Consider the following 19906-nt stretch of genomic DNA (forward strand, 5'->3'; position numbering starts at 1 on the left):
CGGAGTTTATGTCATTTTCATCATCATCATCACGGTCCACCAATAGAGGCAGCGACGGGAGACCCTTATAAAGCCGAGCGGACCACCCGGCATCCTCATCCTCAGCCTCCGAGCCGAACGTCGAAGAGATGAGCTGATGACGGGGGGAGGGGGAGGTTTCTTCTTTGGGAGGGGGGAGTCGGCAGGGGGGCAAGAAGAAGAAGTGGGCGGGGACTCCTTCCACTCACTCGCAAAGTAAGTCTAACCGCTCGATGTGCTTTTTAATGCGGGTAGACGTCCAATCCATTTGAAGTGGGAGGTTGGCAGCGAATGAACGTTCGTTCATTCGCTGCCAACCTCCCACTTCAAATGGATTGGACGTCTATTAGTTGTAAACTCATTGGTGGGAAGGTGCACTTTGGCCAGAGGAAGAAAAAAAAAGGTTGTTTTTCTTAACTCTGTTCCCCTTGACGATGCTAGACGACCAATCCATTTGAAGTGGGAGGGTGGTAGGAAGGTTCGCTCGCTGATAGTTTTCCACTTTGAACTGATTGGTCGTCTATTAGTGATAAACGCAGTAGTGGGAGGGTGCGTCTTGGCCAGAGGAAGAACAGATTTTATTCATACCAGTTCAAAATTTTGGGCACTTGCAAATTAATTGGTGTTCGATATACGATTTCCATACCGCCTATCCTCACAGGGGTCGCGGAGGGTGCCGGAGCATATCCAGCCAACTACGAGCACCACGAGACAAAAAAATAAACTATATGTATATATATATATATATATATATATATATATATATATAATTATCTTAAGCATGTTTTGGGGATGTGCGAGTATCCGAAGAAAACCCACGCAAGCCCAGAACTTGCAAACTCCACACCAGACAGGAACCCACGATCTCACAACTGCGGGGCGGACATGCTAACCACTTCCCCACCGGGACGTGATATCACGGAAGGTTCCAAATAATCAATATTAGCATAAAATTTTGGGGTAAAAAAGCCTACTAAAACACCCCAACTTAACGGCAAAGGGTGTGCACACTTATACAACCAGACCCCCCCCCCCCGGAGAAAGTTAGCCGACGCCCCCGAACTTAGCCTCTTGAGATGGTGCCGATTTGACATTTGAAGGGTTGTGTAGCCTTTTACTGTTAGCATCGCAGCGCACGTGTATTGCCGTGCTATCTATTTGCGCCGGCACTGCAGGGAAGATGATTAGCTGGATAGGGGCGGGCCTTCCGCATGAGTGGCCGCGTGGACTGCTAGCTTGCGCGGACACACGCGCGCGCGTTTAGCCGCCGGAGGAAACAAATGTGAAAGATAAGCAATGACAGCGAGGATAGCCAAACTACTGTACGAGGCGCTCGGGGTTACGCTAGCATCGCTAGGAATGCTAATTTACGTTAGCATTGACAGCGATAGACGTCCAATCCGTTTTGACTGGACGTCTATCACCGGGCAAGGTCACGCTAATATAGTTAGCGATGAAGTTGCGTACTTTGCAAAAGAATTATTGAGTGAATTTATCATTTCGAGGCGGAAATAAAATATTCTGTTGTATTTTAGTTTTTTTATTTAATTTTGAGGTCATGTGCTCTTCAGGGCACTTTCACTTTTGCCACAAAAACATTAGTCGAGAGGAAGTTATGGGATGCCATTGACAGCGTGAAACGTCCAATCTATCTGGATTGGGAAGTGCCAATTGACTTTAGTGAAGGAACTTTGGACTATCCTTCATTTGTAAATATTGCGTCATTTGAGAATTCAAATGGGGATTTTTTTTATTTGATGTTTTCCCCTTTTTCAAAAAAAATAATACATATTTTTAACGCTGTTGTTTTTTGGTTTGTTTTCAACAATCTAAAAATTAATAAATAAAAAGGATATTCCTTTTTTCCATTTTTTAATTATTTAACTAAAAAAATGGAGCCCCCTTCCTGGAAGCCACTAAAAGATAAAAACATATATTATTGTAATAAAAAAAGGTTCAAATCTAAAAAAACATCGGAATATTTATGCACCCCCACTTTTTCAAAATAGAAAATATTACTTCAAAATATAACATTTAGAAAAATAAAGAATTAAAAATAATTGCAGTTTGCAATGCAAATAAGTTTAATATTTACTGTGATTCCCTTTTTAATAAAAAAAGATAAAATATTAGTTTATCCCCATATTACTTCAAAATATAAAATTTAGAAAAATAAAGAATTAAAAATAATTGCAGTTTGCAATGGAAATAAGTTGAATATTTACTGTGATTCCCTTTTAATTAAAAAAAAAGATAAAATATTTGTTTATCCCTTCATAAATAAATAAAATACAACAGAATATTTGTAAATAAAAACCTGAAAAAAGTGGTCTCGAAATGGTTTATGGAGTACTCAAAAAATCAGAAACGGCATCTTAGTCAAAAGCGAGAAAAAATGAGTTCAACCCCCCAGAAGAAACCGGCCGAAAGCGGCAACCGGTGTGATCCCCCGATTCTTACCTTCCAGGCGCTGACTTGAACGTCGGTGGGGCGCCCGTAAAATGATGGACGCGGGCCCCCCCGGGGCTGGGGAGAGCCCACGGGAGGCCCCCTGCACCTTATGCTGCTGCACGCTGACCAACAGGATCCTGATGGTGGTCTTCATGGCGCTGCTGATCGTGGCCATCCTCCTGGGCAACCTGCTGACCTTGGCCGTAGTCCTTGGCACCAAACGCCTGCGCACCCCGCAGGGCTACCTCAAGGCCTCGCTGGCGGCGGCCGACCTGGCGGTGGGCGCCCTGGTGGTGCCGCTGTCCGTCTACGCCGAGCTGCGTTTGATGGGCGCCCGGCCGGCGCCCGAGTGGACGGCGTCCAGCTCGGCCTGGGCCTCGGGGGGGCTGCACCCCTGCGCGGTGGTGGGGCCCGTCTTCGCCGGCTGCACGCTGGTGTCCATCACCACCATTTTCCTGATGACCATGGAAAGGGGCGTGGCCGTGCTCAGGCCCCTGCACAAGGACGCGGTGGTGACCCGCAGACGGACCACCGTCCTCATCGCGCTGTCGTGGTTGGGCAGCTTCTTCCTGGCCGTCTCGCCGCTGCTCTTTGGCAGCGACATCGTGCTGGAGTACAACGCCTGCAGCCGCATGTGCAACTATGCCCCGGGCGGGGTCGGCGGCGAGCTGCTCACCGGACGCGCCCGCAACATCCTCCTGCTCTTCCCGGCCTTCGACTTCACCTTGCTGGGCGGCACGCTGGCCGTCAACGCCGTCTCGCTGTCGGGCATCCGGCGTCACTCCCGGCGCAGGAAGCAGCTGGCGGAGGCGGAGCGGCCCAAAGGCGGCAGGCCCGCCTCCTCCGACGTCAAGGCGGCCAAGACCATCGGGACGCTGACCGTGGCCTTCGCCGCCTCCTTCGCCCCCATCGCCGTCTTCGTGGCGGGCGACGTTCTGGGCCAGGAGTGGTGCAACTTCTCCTTCTTCGCCTTCTGGATTTTGGCCGCCAACAGCTGCTGCAACGTCATCATTTACAGCGTGCGCGACCGCAACTTCAGGCGCCGCGCGCGGAACTTGCTGTTCCGAGACGGCGCCCCGAACTGTCCGCGACAAACTTGATCCTCCGCCGACGGACGGCGATGCGTTTCGGGGCCGTCGACCGGGTTAGACGGGGTCACTTCCCGTTACAGTTGGGCCATTTCCGCATCACTTCCTGCCGATTTGGTATCAGGTTCTGTTAATTTTGGGGCACCTACAGGTCGCTTTCTAATGATTTTGGGCCCAATTAAATGTCTTTGATAGCTCAAAAGCCCATTTCACGGAGCACAATTTCAACTTGGCACACAAAAGACGTGACAAAACATCCCTTGGGTGTTCTCGACATCTTCAAATGAGCATTAATTGGACTTTGGCGGAAGGCGCCAGAGATGCTAACCGCTTTTGCACGGGTCACTTAAGTAGATTTAGACTGGCGTGAAAGCTAGCAAAGGCTTACGGTTAGGAATACAATCAACTGTAAAATCTGTGATCAAATAAAATTATCTCCAAAAAAACAAATTGTACTACAGTGCAATTGATGTTTTTTTTTTACTTATAACTTTGCGTCTTTTGCGGGATATTTTTCCTCTTTTTTTGGTACTCGGTAGCCGAGCCGCTCCCCGGTGCGAATTCTAGCCCGTAAAATATGGTTTGTTTTCCTCTTAATATGAACATTTTTGACGAGCGAGACAGACTGACGCGACCCGCGGTCCGAAAAACACTAATTAGCGTCTAGCGTGTAGCGATGCGCAAAAGCCGAGGCTAGCGAAGCGCGGCTGCTGCGTTAGCTTGTGTAAACAACAAAGCTGTCAATTAAACCAGAAGCTTGGGGCCAGAAGGTTCATTTAGAATTAACGAGGTCCAAACTGGACTCTCCTTTGGGAGCCCCCCCCCAAAAAAACGTGCACTATTTTTCCTTCTTTCTCGCTCCGGAAAAAAAGATAACCCCTCAGATGTGTGGCTTTTTTTACCGTCACTTAAATCGTGAAATATTAACGTGCACGAAAACACGTGCCACCTGGCAGGGTGCGTTATGTAAGGAAGCTAACGGTGCGAACGATGCTAACGCGTCTTTTTTTCCCAGAAGGCCGTGTGAAAGTCTGTCGTTGTATTTTTTTGGGCGTTAGCTTGTCTTGCTAGTGATTCAGAACTAGCTTGCGCAAGATGAACTGGAGATAATTATTCAGCCCGTTTGGCCACACACGCGTCGTATAAAGTAATTATTATCTATATTCACCTATTTTTGACTATTTTATAAAGATATGAATTCCAGAAATGTTTAATTTGATGTTTTTTTTTTATTTATTACATTTTAGTATTCTTTTCTTCTTGCATACTTTTTAAAGGTGGTTTGAGTAATTAAAAATATTCATTTAATAAAAAGGGAAAAGTAATTATCTGTATTCACTTATTTTTGACTATTTGATAAAGATCTGAATTTCAGAAATGTTTAATTTGATTTTTTTTTTACATTTTAGTATTCTCTTCTTGCAGATACTTTTTAAAGGTGGTTTGAGTAATTAAAAATATTCATTTAAATAAAAAGGGAAAAGTAATTATTATCTATATTCCCTTATTTTTGACTATTTTATAAATATATGAATTTCAGAAATATTTTATTTGATTTTTTTTAGCTTTAGGAATTTAGGAAAAAGTAAACATTGATATCTGTCTATAACTACATTAACTATGGCAAATATTCCTAAATATTGCAACAAAAAAGAGAAAAGCAGTAAACATTGATTTTTGTTTTGAATTTGTCTAAATATATTCTTTTATATAAAAAAAAAATCCTATGCTTTCTGCTTCTTCAATAAGAGCAGATGATTATTCCTGTAACGGATCAAAATGATAGATATTTAAAGATGTAAAGCCTAGAATAATGTCAAAGTAGATACAAAAAAACCTTTGTGGATAATTAGGGGCAAAAAACCCCACATGGAAATAAATAAGCATATATATGTTGATTTGATTTGAATTCTACTTCCTGTCTTTTGCGGGGGTTTCAGTAGGTCTTCTTCCAGGAACGCAAGTAAAGCTGCATGGCCAGCAGAGGGTTTCTTTTCTGCAGGCTGGGGTGGAAAATGTCAAAGTCGGCCTTCCTCACCCGCTGCAGAAAGTCCTCCAGCACCACCTACACACCACAGAAGAAGAAGGCTTTGTCTCATCACAACGTTTCTTTTCGGTAGTGGTCTCTCTCTCTTCCTTTTTTTTGGGTGGAAGAGTCAGTCCGTTTCAAACTGGAAACACAATCTTGTGAATGAGCTCTGGCGCCGCCCTGCTGACGGATTTCCGTCATGACAACTAAGAACTTTAACCCCTCTGTATTCTTTACATTAAACATGTATTTTATATGTAGTGAATAGGGATCGGAATTTATCGTAAATAGGGTCACAAATATCGGATTTTAAGAAAAATGTATGTATTTATTTAAAATGTATCGTTTACGTTTTTAACTCATCAGCTGCCATTGACGCAGACAGGCGTTCATTCCAATTTACAAGTATATGCAAACATTTCGACAGCACATTTTATATTTCTAGATGACACTGACGCTATTGAAACAAACCTTGAAATGAAAAAATAAAAAAGAAATGTCCAACAATGAGAACTAAAATTTGCTGTACAAGTCCGTTCATGTTAAAGACATTGTTTAAACAATTTGTTTGAAATCAGACGACTCGGAGTCACGTTCAAAAATATGTGATGGGGACATCGCCGATTGCTTGAAAAGCACTCGTCGGCGCCCGCAATTACTCGGAATGAATTTTTAAACAGGTCGCCAGAGGCCGCCTTGCACGCTTCCTCGCGAGAAATAACCACTGCGGCGTGAAAATCATGTTTTTTGCATGCCGGTGGCTTTTAGCGCCGGCCTTTTTCCCTTTCCGCACGGGATAGGCACTTGCTGCCAACCCTCCGCAGCAGAAAATGGACACTTTCCGCTCAATACGGTGAGATCCGGCAATTTAAATGAACGTTTTCCCAAAACGAGGTGCCATTGAGGGACTTACCGTGTGAAGGAAGGCCGGCATGGCGACCGCCGGGACTCTGGGGCGGAAGGATCGTGCCTGGGGGCAGGAAAAAGGGGATGAATGTCAAAATAAAACGCACGCCGTTGTTCTCGTGATCACTTTGGGCCGCGGAAAAGCGTGGCTACTGACGTGCTCCAGGTGAACGTGGGCCTGGCTGGCGATGTCGTACACCACGTCCCGGACGTGCTGCTCTTGGCTGCGGCGAACAAAGTCTTCTTGAGATGCGCCATGCTAGAAAAAAAAAAACATTTACCAACTAACAGATTAAAAAACAAACATATTTTACGGAATATAAGTAGCACTAGCCAAAAATGCACAATGAAAGGAGGGGGGGAAAAGTATCCATGTCGCATTTTTGGGTGACTTTTACTTGATAAAAATCCAAAACAGACGTGTCATCTTGAAAGGCATTTAAAATAATAAAAAAAAGGATTAAAAATAATAGTGGCAACAACAGGCTGATTTTTTTTAGCAAAAAAGTAGTTACAATATTTGGTAATTCTTTCTCTCTCTTTTTTTAAAAAATAAATTACGGCGTTTTAACGGGTGAAGCCAAAAGTCCACCCACAGCCAACACATGCCCAACGCGCCCTCTTGTGGCTTGGTATAAAATAACATGTGAAGTGATAATGTGTGAATAGTTGCTCATATAAGTCGCACTGCAAAAAAAAATAATTAAATACGGATATTACACACAAGACATGATCTTTCCCTCCAAAAAATAACACTAAAAAAAAACATACAACACACAGACAGAGTCACATGACCCACAAAAACAAACCACAAAAAACTGTACCGACACAACACAAAACAAGAAACACAAAATCCAACTTTGTCACAAAAGAAAAATTAACCCTCCCAAAAATCTGTCTGTCCCGACGGCGGCGAGTATCTCACCAGCATGCAGATGTCCCACGGCAAGTAAACGCGGCGCCGGGCGCCGTGGTGCGGGGTCGCCCTCAGGCACGTGACGATGCCGTGCGCCTTGCCCACGTGACTGGCCGCGTGATCCGCGTGGACGTCCTTCACTCCTGCCGCCGACAACGCGCGTGCAAGTTACTCAAATGTGCCATTTTGGGAGAAATTGTTGGTGTGTGTGTGTGTGGCTTTGAGTCCTTTCCTGTCGTTTGCTTCTTACCTAAACACTCGAGGAGGAGGTAGAGAAGTGGAGATTGGACGTTGTCGGCGTACGATTCCAACTCCTGCAGATTCCGGTAGCCTCGGTCGTCCAAATCCTTTTCCTGAAATAGAACGCAACAAACTGTTCCAAACAGGGAAAAAAAACATCGGAGTGGAAATCGGATTTTCAGAGGATCAAAATGAGGTCAAAAGATCTTTTTTTTCATGTATTGCTTTACATTTCGGACTCATGAGTCGACATTGACGGTGAGAGACATCCAAAACATTTTGACTGTGAGGGCCTGGCAGCGTCAAATTGGATTGGAGCCCCCTATCCCCCATCAATTGCAGTCAAATAGGATGACTGTCTATGGCAGTTAATGAATTAAGATAACAAAACGATGCATACGTATAATGCAAAACTTTCTACGGATGCAGCATATTTTGACACTATCTAAACAAGTCTTACTAAAAATAAAAGTCACAACAAAAATTGCTGAATTTATGGCATTGGGAGACCAAGTTTATTTATGAAAAATATGTGCCTAGCGCCAAACTATGCATTCATTTTTCATCTCTCTGTCAATTTAGTGACTTTCTTTACTTACTCTTTCTGTTATGATCCTTGTCAACCATCTCTTGGTCAGATTATGTTTCTTCACCGCCTGAAAAATAGAATTGGCACTGGCTCATCATTTCCACAAACGTAGAATAAGAAGAAAAAAACAGCCACCGTCGTTATTTTATTAGTTTTAACTCATTAAAAAAAAAAATTAAACCACATCAAGTAGAATTTGACCATGCAGCAGAACCTGGTTGCACATTTTGGTCAACAACATGTGTGACTTAAAACTAGAAGCGGGTATTTTGGTGGAACTAGCCGGTTTCGGGAGAAATGAAACCTTGAGATAAAAATGTCAAAAATAGAAGTAAATGATCTAATTCTTTAAGCATTTGTAGCGAAAACGACGTGGAGTATTTTGCTAGTTACCCTCCCGAGCTCGATGGCGACGGGCTGAGTGGGAGCTTTGTCTCTGTAGATGTCTTCGACGGCCGCCTTCCAGAACTGCATTCGCATCAGGCCCAGAGACTTCTGGGAAATCGAGTCCTTCACCTTGAAGAGCAGTGGTGTCAAAGTCAGTTTTTGTGTTGTCTTTCCGCTTTTATACGGGTTGCGTACCCATACCTGTCAACCTCTGCCGATAACTGCCCTTATAAATGATTATGATTCCCCTTACAAACCCCCCAAAAACCTTACAAACACCGTACGCGTACGCGTACGGTGTTTGTAAGGTTTTTGGGGGGTTTGTAAGGGGAATCATAATCATTTATAAGGGCAGTTATCGGCAGAGGTTGACAGGTATGCGTACCAACGAGGCTGGCCGCAATTCATCAATTGAAATCTTTTCTGAGAGATGATTTATAAACGTTAAGATGTTTTTTTTTCAGTTTGAGCCGCTTAATAGCAAATATTCCCATGTATTTTATATATATATTTATATTTATTTAGATTTTTGGGGTATAAAAACTGTCAATTTCCCGAATACGGGATGAATAAAGTTATCTAATCTAAATGATCTAATATTTTGTGTTCATCTTTAACTTTTTTTTAAAAGTAAAAAAATGATTTTAGTACATTCAAGTCAGCATAGTCAGTTTTATTTTTTGCATTTTTAAATAAAAAAAAGGTGAGGGGAAAACAATATTAAATATACTTTTTAATCATTTACTTTTCATTAAATTAATTAGAAATATTGTTTAATTTATTGTTCTCATTTTTAAACTTAAAATAGTGGGGGAAAAACAAAAATATTAAATATACCTCTTAATCCTTTTCTTTTCATTAAATTAATTAGAAATATTCCGTTTTATTTATTGTTGGTGGATCTTTAAAAAAGTCACTGAAAATTTTAAAAATGGGACTTTAATTTTTTTTTTTAAAATTGTAAATATCCGTTTCATATCGACAATCTTCATTTGAATTATAGCACAAACCACAATTCGACACTCATGATTTACTTTGACGGGCCACACATAGTGATGTGCAGGGCCGATTTGGCCCCCGGCCCGCCACTTTGACACCCGTCTTGTAGCGAAACAACACACATTCACCGAAATGTTGTAAAAAGTCACCCTTGATAGCGCGAGATGGAGCCAAAAGCAATACTTTTAGGATGGATGGGCTACCTGCCTGTGCTAGCTCCACGTTGAAGGCTCTCAAAGCTAAGGAAGATCGTCGCGCCGCCTCAGGAAGAAGGAGCGAGCACACGTAGCCCTCGTAGTCCCTGGACCTGGAGGGGAGAGGCGGGAAGGGGTTAAATATTGGGGGGAAAAAAGCTACGTAGCCAATAGGAATATTGAATTGAATGCTTTTATTGTCATTCTACAAGTTTAATGAGAAGTTGCAACCATTGCCTTCAACTAGGATGTCTGGCTTTGAGGCTCGTTTTTCTGAATTATTACAAGAGGAATCCAGTTGAAAGTGGATTTGACGTCTATAACTGTCAATGGCAGCTTTGGAGCAGAAGGCTTAAAACAACAACATAATTCTGAGGTATATTGGGAAAAACAATATAGCACTGTTGTAATATGTTAGCAGAACAGAGGGAGCATAAAAATGAGAATCAAGAGAGCTAGCTCAATTCCTCCCATGAGACAATTTTATGTCAGTTTATTTACAAGAACCAAACATTTCATTTGTTTGCAACCTTTTTTTGCTGCATAACTGATTTACAAAATAAAGTCCTCACTAGTAACCCACTTAGACGGCCTTATTTGTGGATAGTTTTGTTCAAATTGTGGGGAGGAAAAAACGATTTTGCGGGTGCTATTTTTTATCCATTTTAATACATTTCCGAGGTATCGGAAGCAAACATTCGATCGGGACATCCCTATTATGAACCCCTTTCATGGTTTGCAATCATTTTAACGTCCCTTGACGTCTCAAAATATAGACTTTGGATGTTTTGTCATTGATATGAAATGATGGACGTGCAGCCAGTCACGCTCATTTAATCCCAGCCATTGACGACGATAGCCGCCCAATTCCTTTAACCTATCTGCGACCCACCTGACCAGGTCCAAGCAGAACCTCTGATTGTCCGCAGCGGCGCTGGCCGTAAGTCTCACGCTCCGAATTTCCGCCGCCCGCCGAGGACACGCACCGACCGGGGATGTTTTTCGCTGAACCGTGAAGAACAGCGACTGTTTAACGTAAGAACCGGCATGTTTCATACAAGACACGCTGGCGGCCATGTTTTTGCCTTCCTTCAACTTCCTGCTTTTCTTCTTCTCTTGGTATTATTTTGCAGGTGACGCCGTATTCAAGGTCATTACCGCCACCTAAGGCAGGACGAGGTAATGTCGTGTTTAATTGGGCCAACATACGCTTTGAAATATTATTCGAATGTACAGTATTGTATCGCACGTTCGACTATTTCATATTAAATATGAATATAGATGGCTTCTACAATCGCTGGTATTATGTATAGTTAAATTTTAATGTTTTTTAATAGACAGCCCATATGCTTAGACAAATTCATATTATGCAATAATAAATACTATAAAATAAACAAAAGTGACCTAGAAGAATAGAAAATAATCTTTTTTTCTTACAGTATTGTTCATTTTCCATACTTTTTATCCTGACTAGCGTCGCGGGGGGTGCTGGAGCTTATCCCAGCCAACAAAATTGAAGCATCAACCAATCAAAACATTTGAGTCATATAAAAACCAGTAAATAGATTGCTATTTTTTATCTACAGTTAAAATGTCAAAGATCAGCTAAAATTGTGTTTCCTAGTTGTCATCATCTCATTGGCTGGCACTGACTGCTTTGGTGTCCAATTCAGGGGAGATTTAACAACATCATCACTATTTAATACAGACATCGAATTTTATTGTTGCTCACCAGGCTATACAAAAAAAACATATGCTTGTATTTTCGAAGTCTTTGTTTTTCCAAAATGTTCTTTTCACAAAGGTCACTCACCTACTTCCACTTTTCAGTTGTAGTTTAAGCAACATTTGTTCATTGGCCGGTCCCGCTTCAAACGGATTTGGACGTCTGTTGCCGTCAATCAGGTGCGCTCCGGCGTGGGGGTCCAGTCCCAAAGGTGCAGCGAGGCGTCGTCAGCGGCGGACGCCAGCGTCCGGGATTTCTGGGGGTGCCAGAGGTGGCGAGCGAGCGTGTGGGGTGAGCACGCCGAATGGCCGCGGTGTTGGAAGATCGGCTGGACGGCGCGGGGGTCCAGCCCCCAATTGGACGTGTCGTAGATTTGGACTAAGCCGTTGAAACCTATGGGGCCAAATGTGAAGCATTTTTTAATAAGAGATGTTGAGTCAAAACAACCCTTTAGAAGAAAAAAAAGTTAAATAAATCTAAGAGTCAATTGACACTAAAATAAATGCTTTCTATTGGGTAATCGTAGTTTTTGAAAATTTTCTCCCAAATACCGTATTTTCACGACTATAAGGCGCACATAAAAGTCTTAAATTTTCTCCAAAATAGACAGGGCACCTTATAATCCAGTGCGCTTTATATATGGACCAATACTAAAATTGTTATCACGATAAAATAAAATAAATCAGTGGATAGGGTACACCATCCTCTACAGCTCTCACAACTACGGCAAGCGGCCCCCGACTCTACTATTTTCCCCGTAGAAAAAGTACTGCGCAGTGACTGCTGGGATATATAGTTCTTTTGTCAATACACCCAATGGATTGTGGCCTGGCGATCGGCATCAACACAGCTTTACGAAGCATGGAAGACAGCGTTGGAATAGTTACGCTAGCTACCAGCTAGCTACTATTTGAATGGATTGTGGCCGCCTGGACGAACGTATAAAACTCGGCATTTTCGATGACTCATTTGGACAATTGTTCAATTCGGACACAGAAAATGAGGACTTTGATGGATTTGTGGGTGATGATGACTTGAGTACTTTGTAAAATGGCTAAACAAAGTACAACCGAACTCAGTTTTGCTTTCGTTGCCTTTTTAAAAACGTGTTTTTAGTGTGTGGGTGTAGCGTGTATGTTTAAGCTGGTGTGTTTTGCCATGCCTGGCTGCGTCTATAAAAACGGTGCGTCCTTTGTGTGTGTAAAATACAGAAATAGCACTCGTTATTGACACTGCGGCTAAAAATATGATGCACCGTATAGTTGTGAAAATACGGTAACTTTTATGAAGCTAGTGTGTGCAGCTAACCTGACACAGCCACGACGTCGTCCAGTCCGGGCGCCCACGACGCGCACACGTCCTCCGGGTCGCCAGGTGGTTCGCCGACCGCCAGCCGAGCCTGGCACGCGACGGTCGCCGCCGGGTTCCTCGGGTCGGAGACGGCGGCCCGCCCGCAGGTCGACACCCGCAGCAGCCGTGACTCGCGCACGTCCGTCCGCCAGGCACCGGAACAGCCGGGGAAGTCCGGCGCGGGGTCGTGGCAAGGTGGCGTCGAGGCGCGCGTATCCACCGTGAGGACGTCGCCGTTGCCGCAGGCCACCAGGAAAACGGCGTCGCTGGCAAAGTGGAAGCTGCTCACTAGCTCTTGGCCGGATGACGCTGCAGAGAAGAAAAAATAAAAATAAAATAAATAATAAATGACAAAATAAAGAAAAAGAGTAATCACATTTCCCAAAACTCGAAGGTAAATCAATTTGACAAAATGATATAAATGTCTATTGAGAAAATTATATTTACAATGATATTTAACTTATGAACAAAAAAAAAAATTGACAAAATATATTATAGTTGGGGGGCGAAAAAAAAATGTAAACCCCCAAAAACACATTTAAAAGGAAAGAAACTTTTAGAAGAAGTCAGCCCAGCCCGGTGGAGCGAGTGGTTACCCTCACAGCTCTGGGGTCCTGGGTTCAAATCCAGGTCGGTCCACCTGTGTGGAGTTTGCTTGTTCTCCCCGGCCTTGCGTGGGTTTCCTCCGGGTACTCCGGTTCCCTCCCACATTCCAAAATAAACATGCATGGTAGGCTGATCGGACACTCTAAATTGCCCCTAGCTATGATTGGTTGTCTGTCTTCTTGTGCCCTGCGATTGGCTGCCTACCAATTCAGGGTGTCCCCCGCCTCTAGCCCGGAGACACCTGGGATAGGCTCCAGCACCCCAAGCAATTCAGAAAATGAGATGAGAAACTTGTAGAAGAATTTTTGAAAAAAATCTGCCATGTCCAAATGGAAGGAAAATTTTGCAAGAGATCAAATCATCAAATATTGGGACCAATTGAGAAGACTCTTCCTCACCCAACTTATAAAGGCACTGCCCCGTTTCCAATCGCGTCAGCTGGACGTCGCCGACCCGTCGCCCGTGGAGCACTTCCGCCCGTCTCGTCGCCATCGCCACGCCGCCCCGGCTCTCCGCCGAAGCCGCCACGCTCGCCACCCGCGCGATGACATCTAACAAACGTGAGCCCGTTGCCATCGTGTCACTTTTGACGGCACGGTCACTTAACTCACCGCCTCCGCCGTCGTCATCTCCGAGGTTCCAAACCAGCAAGTCCGGTGCTCGGCCGTCATTGGTCACGATGAGTCTTTCAAAATAAAAACCAAACCAGATTAGCACGGAAATGAGGTCATGCCGTTCGGGGCGCTCACCTGGTTTCCGGGACGTGTTTGAGGACGCTGACCGGGCCCGGAGAAAAGCCGCCGCGGAGAACTCGAAAGTCCCGCTCGGCGCAGACGCCCTCGAATGCATCACACGCACGGGAAATGAGCATGCGCGCAAAATATGACAATCTTGAGTAGAGTAAAAGCGGGCCAATTAGCGGATCGACTATGGAAATATGTCAATGCAAAAAAAGTTTAGAGTGGCGGAGCGGCCACTAGGCGGCAGTGTCTACCTAAAAGCACAGAGAGGGTTTTAAAAGTGAAGTTATACCCTAAACGGCGGTTATTCACCTGTTATGTGCCATCAAGCAGGGATAACTAACCCTATTTCCTGTTAAGGCTAAATAAAAAGCGATTGACGACATCTTGTATTGCGTTTGTTTACCTTATTGGGCGCAAAGAGTTTTGCCGGCAATCCCAGCTCCAAAATGTGATTCTGCTTGACGGCGTCGCAACTGGCCACGCACACGGCTGCGGACGACAAACACAAAATCTCCAACCACAACTAAGAATCTCTATCATTGGTACACAATCAAGAAAATCGTTTTCGCTTCATCTCTTTTTTTTTTTATTCATGAATAAGCCACAGTGAGATGACATTTTCCCCGTTGGGTTTGGCCGCGAATGAAGCCACGCTGCCGTCCCTCCCGGTTCAATTGTCTACTTGTGACAAAACTGGTTTAAAAAGTTTTTGTTTAGTCCTTAAGAGCCACGTGATTTGGTCCGTTTTTTTTTCCTTTCTGGCATAATTGGGATTGTTGCGGATCAAGAGTCGACCAGGGAGTCCGGCCAGCCTGGTCCGGACGGTGGCTCGGGCACGACCCACCGCGTCGGGATGGCGCTCCCGTCCGGACACTCGTCGGGAACCAAAAAGACGTCCCACTGCCGTCGTACGTGAACCAAGGCGTGCAGCGACGACTCCGCCTGAGCGTAGTACTCGGCAAACGGCTTCAAGGCGGCGTCCACGTCCGCTTCGTCCCCGAACAGGACGGCGTCCATTTTGTGCTTTTGCCGCCGCTCTCTCTCCTTTTTCAGCGCTCGCCGCTCTTCCTCCTGAACGCCGTCTAGCATCACGGTGAGCGCCTTCTCCTCCGCCGCGTAGATGAGCGTCCTGGCTTTCGCCAGACGCCGCATCGCGTCCAGCCGGCTCTGGAACTGCGCGTCTCCTCCCTCCTCGGCGACGATCCCCCGACGAGCGGCGGCGTCCTTTCGGAGGCGCCGTAGCTTCTCCAGCGAGCGCAGGACATCCTGCGTGCGCTTGATGTCGCTCTGCTTCTTGCGCACTTCGCACAAAACCGAGTCGGCCGCCATTTTCAGCTCGCGTTCCTTCTTCTCCTCCTCCACGCGGTGGATTTGTCTCAAACGCCACTTGTCCACGGCGTCCTCCTTTTCCGCACGCTTGGCTTCCCGCTCGGCGAGGAGCAGCTCCCCTCGCCGCGCGCCGTTCCGCCTTCGCCGCCGGACCCTCGAAACGTGGCTTTTTTGGGCTTCTAAAGAACTCGAAAGGACGTCCAGTTTCTCTTGAAGTTCCATTTTAAGACGCAAAGCGTCGTCGTGAGACGCCGACCAAGCTTCGGCATCCTCGCTCAGCATGTTCGCCATCTTTTGACAAGACTCGGACAAGCGGGACGCCAGTCCGCCGGCGGCGCGTAACGCCGCGCCGAAATCTCGATGGGATTTGGACGGCGGCGTTCTAGCCTCTTTGCTCTGGCCGGATATTCCCTGTAAAAAAACACTCAGCCATTGTTCGTCCTGCTTCCTCTGGAGAGCTTTTTCATCGACGGGCACTTGGGGAAAAACCTCGCTGGGTGTTCGCAACTCCGTTTTGGGGGGATTCCAGTTCAAATTGGGGACCGTTGGAGGAAAAGCCGGCGGAGGGATGTTAGGGAAGTAGCCCTGTGGAGGTGCGAAATTGCAAGCAAATGCGGGAGGAGGATAACCGGGGGGTATTTCATAAGAGTAGCCGCTCGCCGTTCTTTCGTCGGGAGGGTAGTTGGCGGGATTTGGGGGATTCCCAGGTCCGCCGGGGTTGTATGTCCAGTCCATTTTTTTTTATTTGATTATTTGTCCCCTTTACAATGAGCAAAACGTCTTTAGGAAAAGGATTTACTCACTTTTAGCTGATGTCCACTCAATAACTCGGGTGGGAAACTCCAGCTGATACACATGAAGGTCTCCGTACCTGTCCACCAAGAGAAGATTGGATTATTTAGTCTGAACAAAGTGTGAATTTCACCAATTGCGGGAACCAATTGAAGTCCGAGTCTGAAAATCATGGGAAGTACGAGGCAAAAATACTCATTAGAGTGCCGTGGCGGAAATTACAAATAAGCATAATTCAGACATAGTTCCAATGAAAACAAATCATATAGACGTAAGCCAAACTCTTTTTGAGTAAAGTCAATACTATTCAAGAGTACGTCTGCATGCTAACGCTGTTAGCATGGTAATATTGTTAGCAACAGTACCCCTACTGCATAACCAAGACTAAATTCAAAAGTAAAACCAAGTCAAAATAAGGAATGCATTAAATTCCGTTTGGAAAAGCCTTTTAAAGAGATGCATTTTATTATTAAATCTTGCCAAGTGTTATAAATTCCGTGCTAACACAATGTTAGCAATGTGGTACTGTTAATAGCAGTACGATCATTACTGAACAGTCAAAACACGTTCGGATTTCCTCGCTGTGTTTGTTTCTTAAAGTGGAAAGCCACCCGTTAAATTATCACTAATAAAAAAAGACTTACAATTTCAAAGACTCAATAAACCAGTCGTCTAAAATCTCCTCAAATTCAGCCTCATCCATCTCCGTTTCTCGTGTTTCCTTTTGTAGTTGCTTGCACTTTCGGTTGCTAGCGCCGCCCCGTGGTCTGGCGGGTAACTGAATAAAATAACGTATATACGTATATATAGTATACATATTTCTGCCTTAGTATTTTTTTAATTGTGTCATTCAGATATGTAAATACTGGGGGGGCTATCAGTAAATGATAGCGTTTCCGTGCAATTGACGTTTCTCAGTCCATTTGACTGTGAAAATCTGCCACTGTCAAAATGGATGGACGCGTAAAGTCTTTGGAGCGAGTGGCGTCTTTGGGACTCTTCAGTCCGGGTGTCTGGCGCACGCCCATTTGAGGTGCGGCTGGAGGGACGAATCGATGACGTCCAATGCCGTGAACCAACTGCACTGGCAAGCGTATGCCCGGACGCCACTCTTCTTCCTCAATTTGGCTGCTAGCTTCTTGTGCTCGGGCATGTTGTTCCTATGTACACGTGCGTGGGGGGAAAAAAGAAACAGTGTTGGTATTTCTGGAAAGTGGGGAAACATTTTGTGCAATTTGAACATAAACGGACTAAACACATCTAAACACAACTTATAAAATGTATTAGTACTTTTTTTTCTCAAGCTCATATTAACTCACTGGTTTTGATTTAATATATATATATTGTACCCATTAAAACTGTATTTTTTTAACTTTTATTTTAAAACTGTATTTACTGTTTTCATGTTTTGCCTTAATTATCATCTATTAGTATTTACGAAAATCATTTTGGAAAGATTTTTTTTGTTTAAAAAAATAATAAAAAGGGAGGACTTTATTAATGAATTGTTATATTAATTTTGCTTTGTAACTGATCCATTTTTATTTTATTTTTCAATGTCATTATGTATTCATTTTATGAAATTATCATGATTATTTATATGTACTTAGGTATTCCCCAATGCTCTTTGATGTTTATATAACTATATTTAGGCATCAAAAAGTTAATTACTGTAAATATCGGGCTGTTCTTATGTAATCCTACTTATACACAAACAAATGTGTATTTCTTGTAAGCGATATTTTGACTCACCTGAGAAAGAGGTAATTGCACGACGAATCCCACTCGTGATCGTCAAACATCAGAATCCGGAAGTCGCAGGAAGTGCATCTTAGCTGGTCACATGACCTACAGTCGCCCAACGTAAACGAAAATTGCATTTAAACATTGCGGCCCTCTGACGGAGACCGATGTCCAATTCATTGGGAATGGAAGGTGCGGCAAAATTTGGACGTACAGCCCAGTCAATGGCATCCAGTCACCTTTTAGATGTCGCCGTTCCTACTCCGTTTTCTACGGCGCTGCCTCCCAGATAAACAGGACAGCACCTGAACGCATCATTGGAATCAAATTTGAAATCTTCAGCTTAAATCTTATTTTAAATCGTCTTGTATTTGAACCATACCTTCTCCCTCCAGGTGGACAATTGATTTGCTCACCTTTGGAAAAGTGCGCAGTCTGAAATGCAACATTGTTTTTTAATTTTTTTTTATTTTGGTATTTTTTTAAACATCTCAGCCTCTGCTATTCTCCTTTATATAATATTTATCACCTTAGTTGGAGGTGCGTTGTGTTCTTCCTCCCTAAATTCCTCCAGAAGTGCGTCAATGTCTTCACTGATGCTTTTTGTCTTCTGTTCACATCTGTTAGCACAAAAAATGTCAGTTAAAGCCGTTATAAAATAAACAAAATAAAGCTAGTACACTGAGGTTTTGGAGTACGGATATACCATCTGGTCCTTAGCTTAGCCACGTTAGCTAGTTTTACCTGACATTTCGAGGCCCGTCTATTCTGCTTGTTTTCTCTTTTTTGGAGTCCGCCGCTTTGTCGTACGAGACGGAAATGTTGTGACAAAACTTTTTTTCCACTTCGTCCAACAAGTCGTCCAAGTCGTCTTCCATCGCAGTAAGCTAGCTAAACTTAAGTCGCCATTACAACATTTGAGGTTGCTAAGTAACGCTTCCGATTGGTGGAAATTCACCTTCAAGATAAAGTGAAGATGGTATGTAACGTTCTTAACTCGGATTATTCAAATGAAGACAATAACAAGAAAATGAATCAAGTACGATCTTTATTGGATTAAGATTCCCTTTGATTCGAATTCGTAAAATAAAGCCAGAATTGATACGATTACATTTAATTTGAAAAAGAAAAGAATGGTCACACTTCCATGAAGCAGCGGGGTAAAAGCGACGAGCAATACGTCATGAAATGTGAAAATGCGAGTGAATTCAAAGTTAAAATGTCACAAGATTTCAAAATGCGTTGTCGGCAGGATTCGAACCTGCGCGGGGAGACCCCAATGGATTTCTAGCTTGTTGCTTTCTAGTCCATCGCCTTAACCACTCGGCCACGACAACCTTCTGCCGATTTATCCTCATTGTGATTATTTATTACCAATTTAACCCCCTGTCCAAAAGAAGACCCAAAAAGTTAATGCATTACTAGCTCCCCACTTCAAATGGATTGGACGTCTATTGCCGTCAATGGCAACCGGTTACTGATTATCGTGTTGCTTTCTTGTTTTTAACTAGATAGCATAATCTTAGTAGATATTTTGGTTCTACATTCTAAATAGTTTTGGTTAACATTATTTTTTTCACTATATCATTAAATTTAGTTTATCCATTTAAAACACCACTTGTTCTTGCCAGGGTCACGGGGTGCTGGAACCTACCTGTCCCTGCTGTCGCTGGGCAAAAGGCGGACTACACGCTCGACTGGTCGCCAATCATTTAAATTGTGAAGACTGGCTCCCATTTCAGTGTCAATGAACATCTGTTTCATTTTGACTGGGTTGGGCGAACTAACTTTCTCTTTCAC

At 44.0% G+C, this 19906-nt stretch overlaps 4 protein-coding genes and 1 non-coding gene across 7 annotated transcripts; 1 reads left to right on the top strand and 4 right to left on the bottom strand.

The window, feature by feature from the left end:
- The first annotated feature begins 173 nt into the window (after positions 1 to 173).
- Positions 174 to 4755, top strand: LOC144073302 (adenosine receptor A2a). Its single transcript, XM_077599018.1, has 2 exons — positions 174 to 234; positions 2486 to 4755. Exon 2 carries the CDS (start codon positions 2520 to 2522, stop codon positions 3567 to 3569), a length of 1050 nt encoding a protein of 349 aa, XP_077455144.1. The 5' UTR covers positions 174 to 234; positions 2486 to 2519; the 3' UTR covers positions 3570 to 4755.
- A 135-nt stretch (positions 4756 to 4890) lies between these two features.
- Positions 4891 to 11755, bottom strand: ndufaf6 (NADH:ubiquinone oxidoreductase complex assembly factor 6). 2 transcript variants are annotated; one of them, XM_077598689.1, is made up of 10 exons: positions 11631 to 11755; positions 10710 to 10981; positions 9831 to 9930; positions 8631 to 8753; positions 8248 to 8304; positions 7659 to 7761; positions 7418 to 7551; positions 6650 to 6751; positions 6500 to 6556; positions 4894 to 5622 (listed from the first exon to the last, which is right to left on the bottom strand). In XM_077598689.1, exons 2-10 carry the CDS (start codon positions 10892 to 10894, stop codon positions 5494 to 5496), a joined length of 990 nt encoding a protein of 329 aa, XP_077454815.1. In that variant the 5' UTR covers positions 10895 to 10981; positions 11631 to 11755; the 3' UTR covers positions 4894 to 5493. The 2 variants fall into 2 exon arrangements, with proteins under 2 accessions (XP_077454816.1, XP_077454815.1); XM_077598690.1 differs by lacking the exon at positions 11631 to 11755 and having other exon boundaries at positions 4891 to 5622; positions 9827 to 9930; positions 10710 to 10753.
- On the bottom strand, positions 11119 to 17180 carry LOC144073116 (integrator complex assembly factor WDR73-like). Of its 2 annotated transcripts, XM_077598688.1 has the most exons (8): positions 17008 to 17180; positions 16375 to 16442; positions 14646 to 14731; positions 14249 to 14337; positions 14111 to 14184; positions 13898 to 14050; positions 12852 to 13202; positions 11119 to 11936 (listed from the first exon to the last, which is right to left on the bottom strand). In XM_077598688.1, exons 1-8 carry the CDS (start codon positions 17178 to 17180, stop codon positions 11719 to 11721), a joined length of 1212 nt encoding a protein of 403 aa, XP_077454814.1. In that variant the 3' UTR covers positions 11119 to 11718. The 2 variants fall into 2 exon arrangements, with proteins under 2 accessions (XP_077454814.1, XP_077454813.1); XM_077598687.1 differs by lacking the exons at positions 11119 to 11936; positions 12852 to 13202; positions 13898 to 14050; ... (1 more) ...; positions 14249 to 14337; positions 14646 to 14731 and having other exon boundaries at positions 14741 to 16442; positions 17008 to 17116.
- On the bottom strand, positions 17169 to 19838 carry cfap418 (cilia and flagella associated protein 418). Its single transcript, XM_077598691.1, has 6 exons — positions 18851 to 19838; positions 18636 to 18726; positions 18489 to 18541; positions 18346 to 18411; positions 18116 to 18211; positions 17169 to 17523 (listed from the first exon to the last, which is right to left on the bottom strand). The coding sequence occupies exons 1-6, from the start codon at positions 18982 to 18984 to the stop codon at positions 17364 to 17366; spliced, it is 600 nt and encodes a 199-aa protein (XP_077454817.1). The 5' UTR covers positions 18985 to 19838; the 3' UTR covers positions 17169 to 17363.
- trnas-aga (transfer RNA serine (anticodon AGA)) lies at positions 19347 to 19443 on the bottom strand. Its single transcript is given in 2 exon segments — positions 19347 to 19391; positions 19407 to 19443. It is a non-coding gene; the product is annotated as a tRNA-Ser (tRNA).
- Positions 19839 to 19906: the final 68 nt, after the last annotated feature.

Source organism: Stigmatopora argus, chromosome 4, assembly GCF_051989625.1.
Source record: "Stigmatopora argus isolate UIUO_Sarg chromosome 4, RoL_Sarg_1.0, whole genome shotgun sequence".
NCBI classification, from domain to species: Eukaryota; Metazoa; Chordata; class Actinopteri; order Syngnathiformes; family Syngnathidae; genus Stigmatopora; species Stigmatopora argus.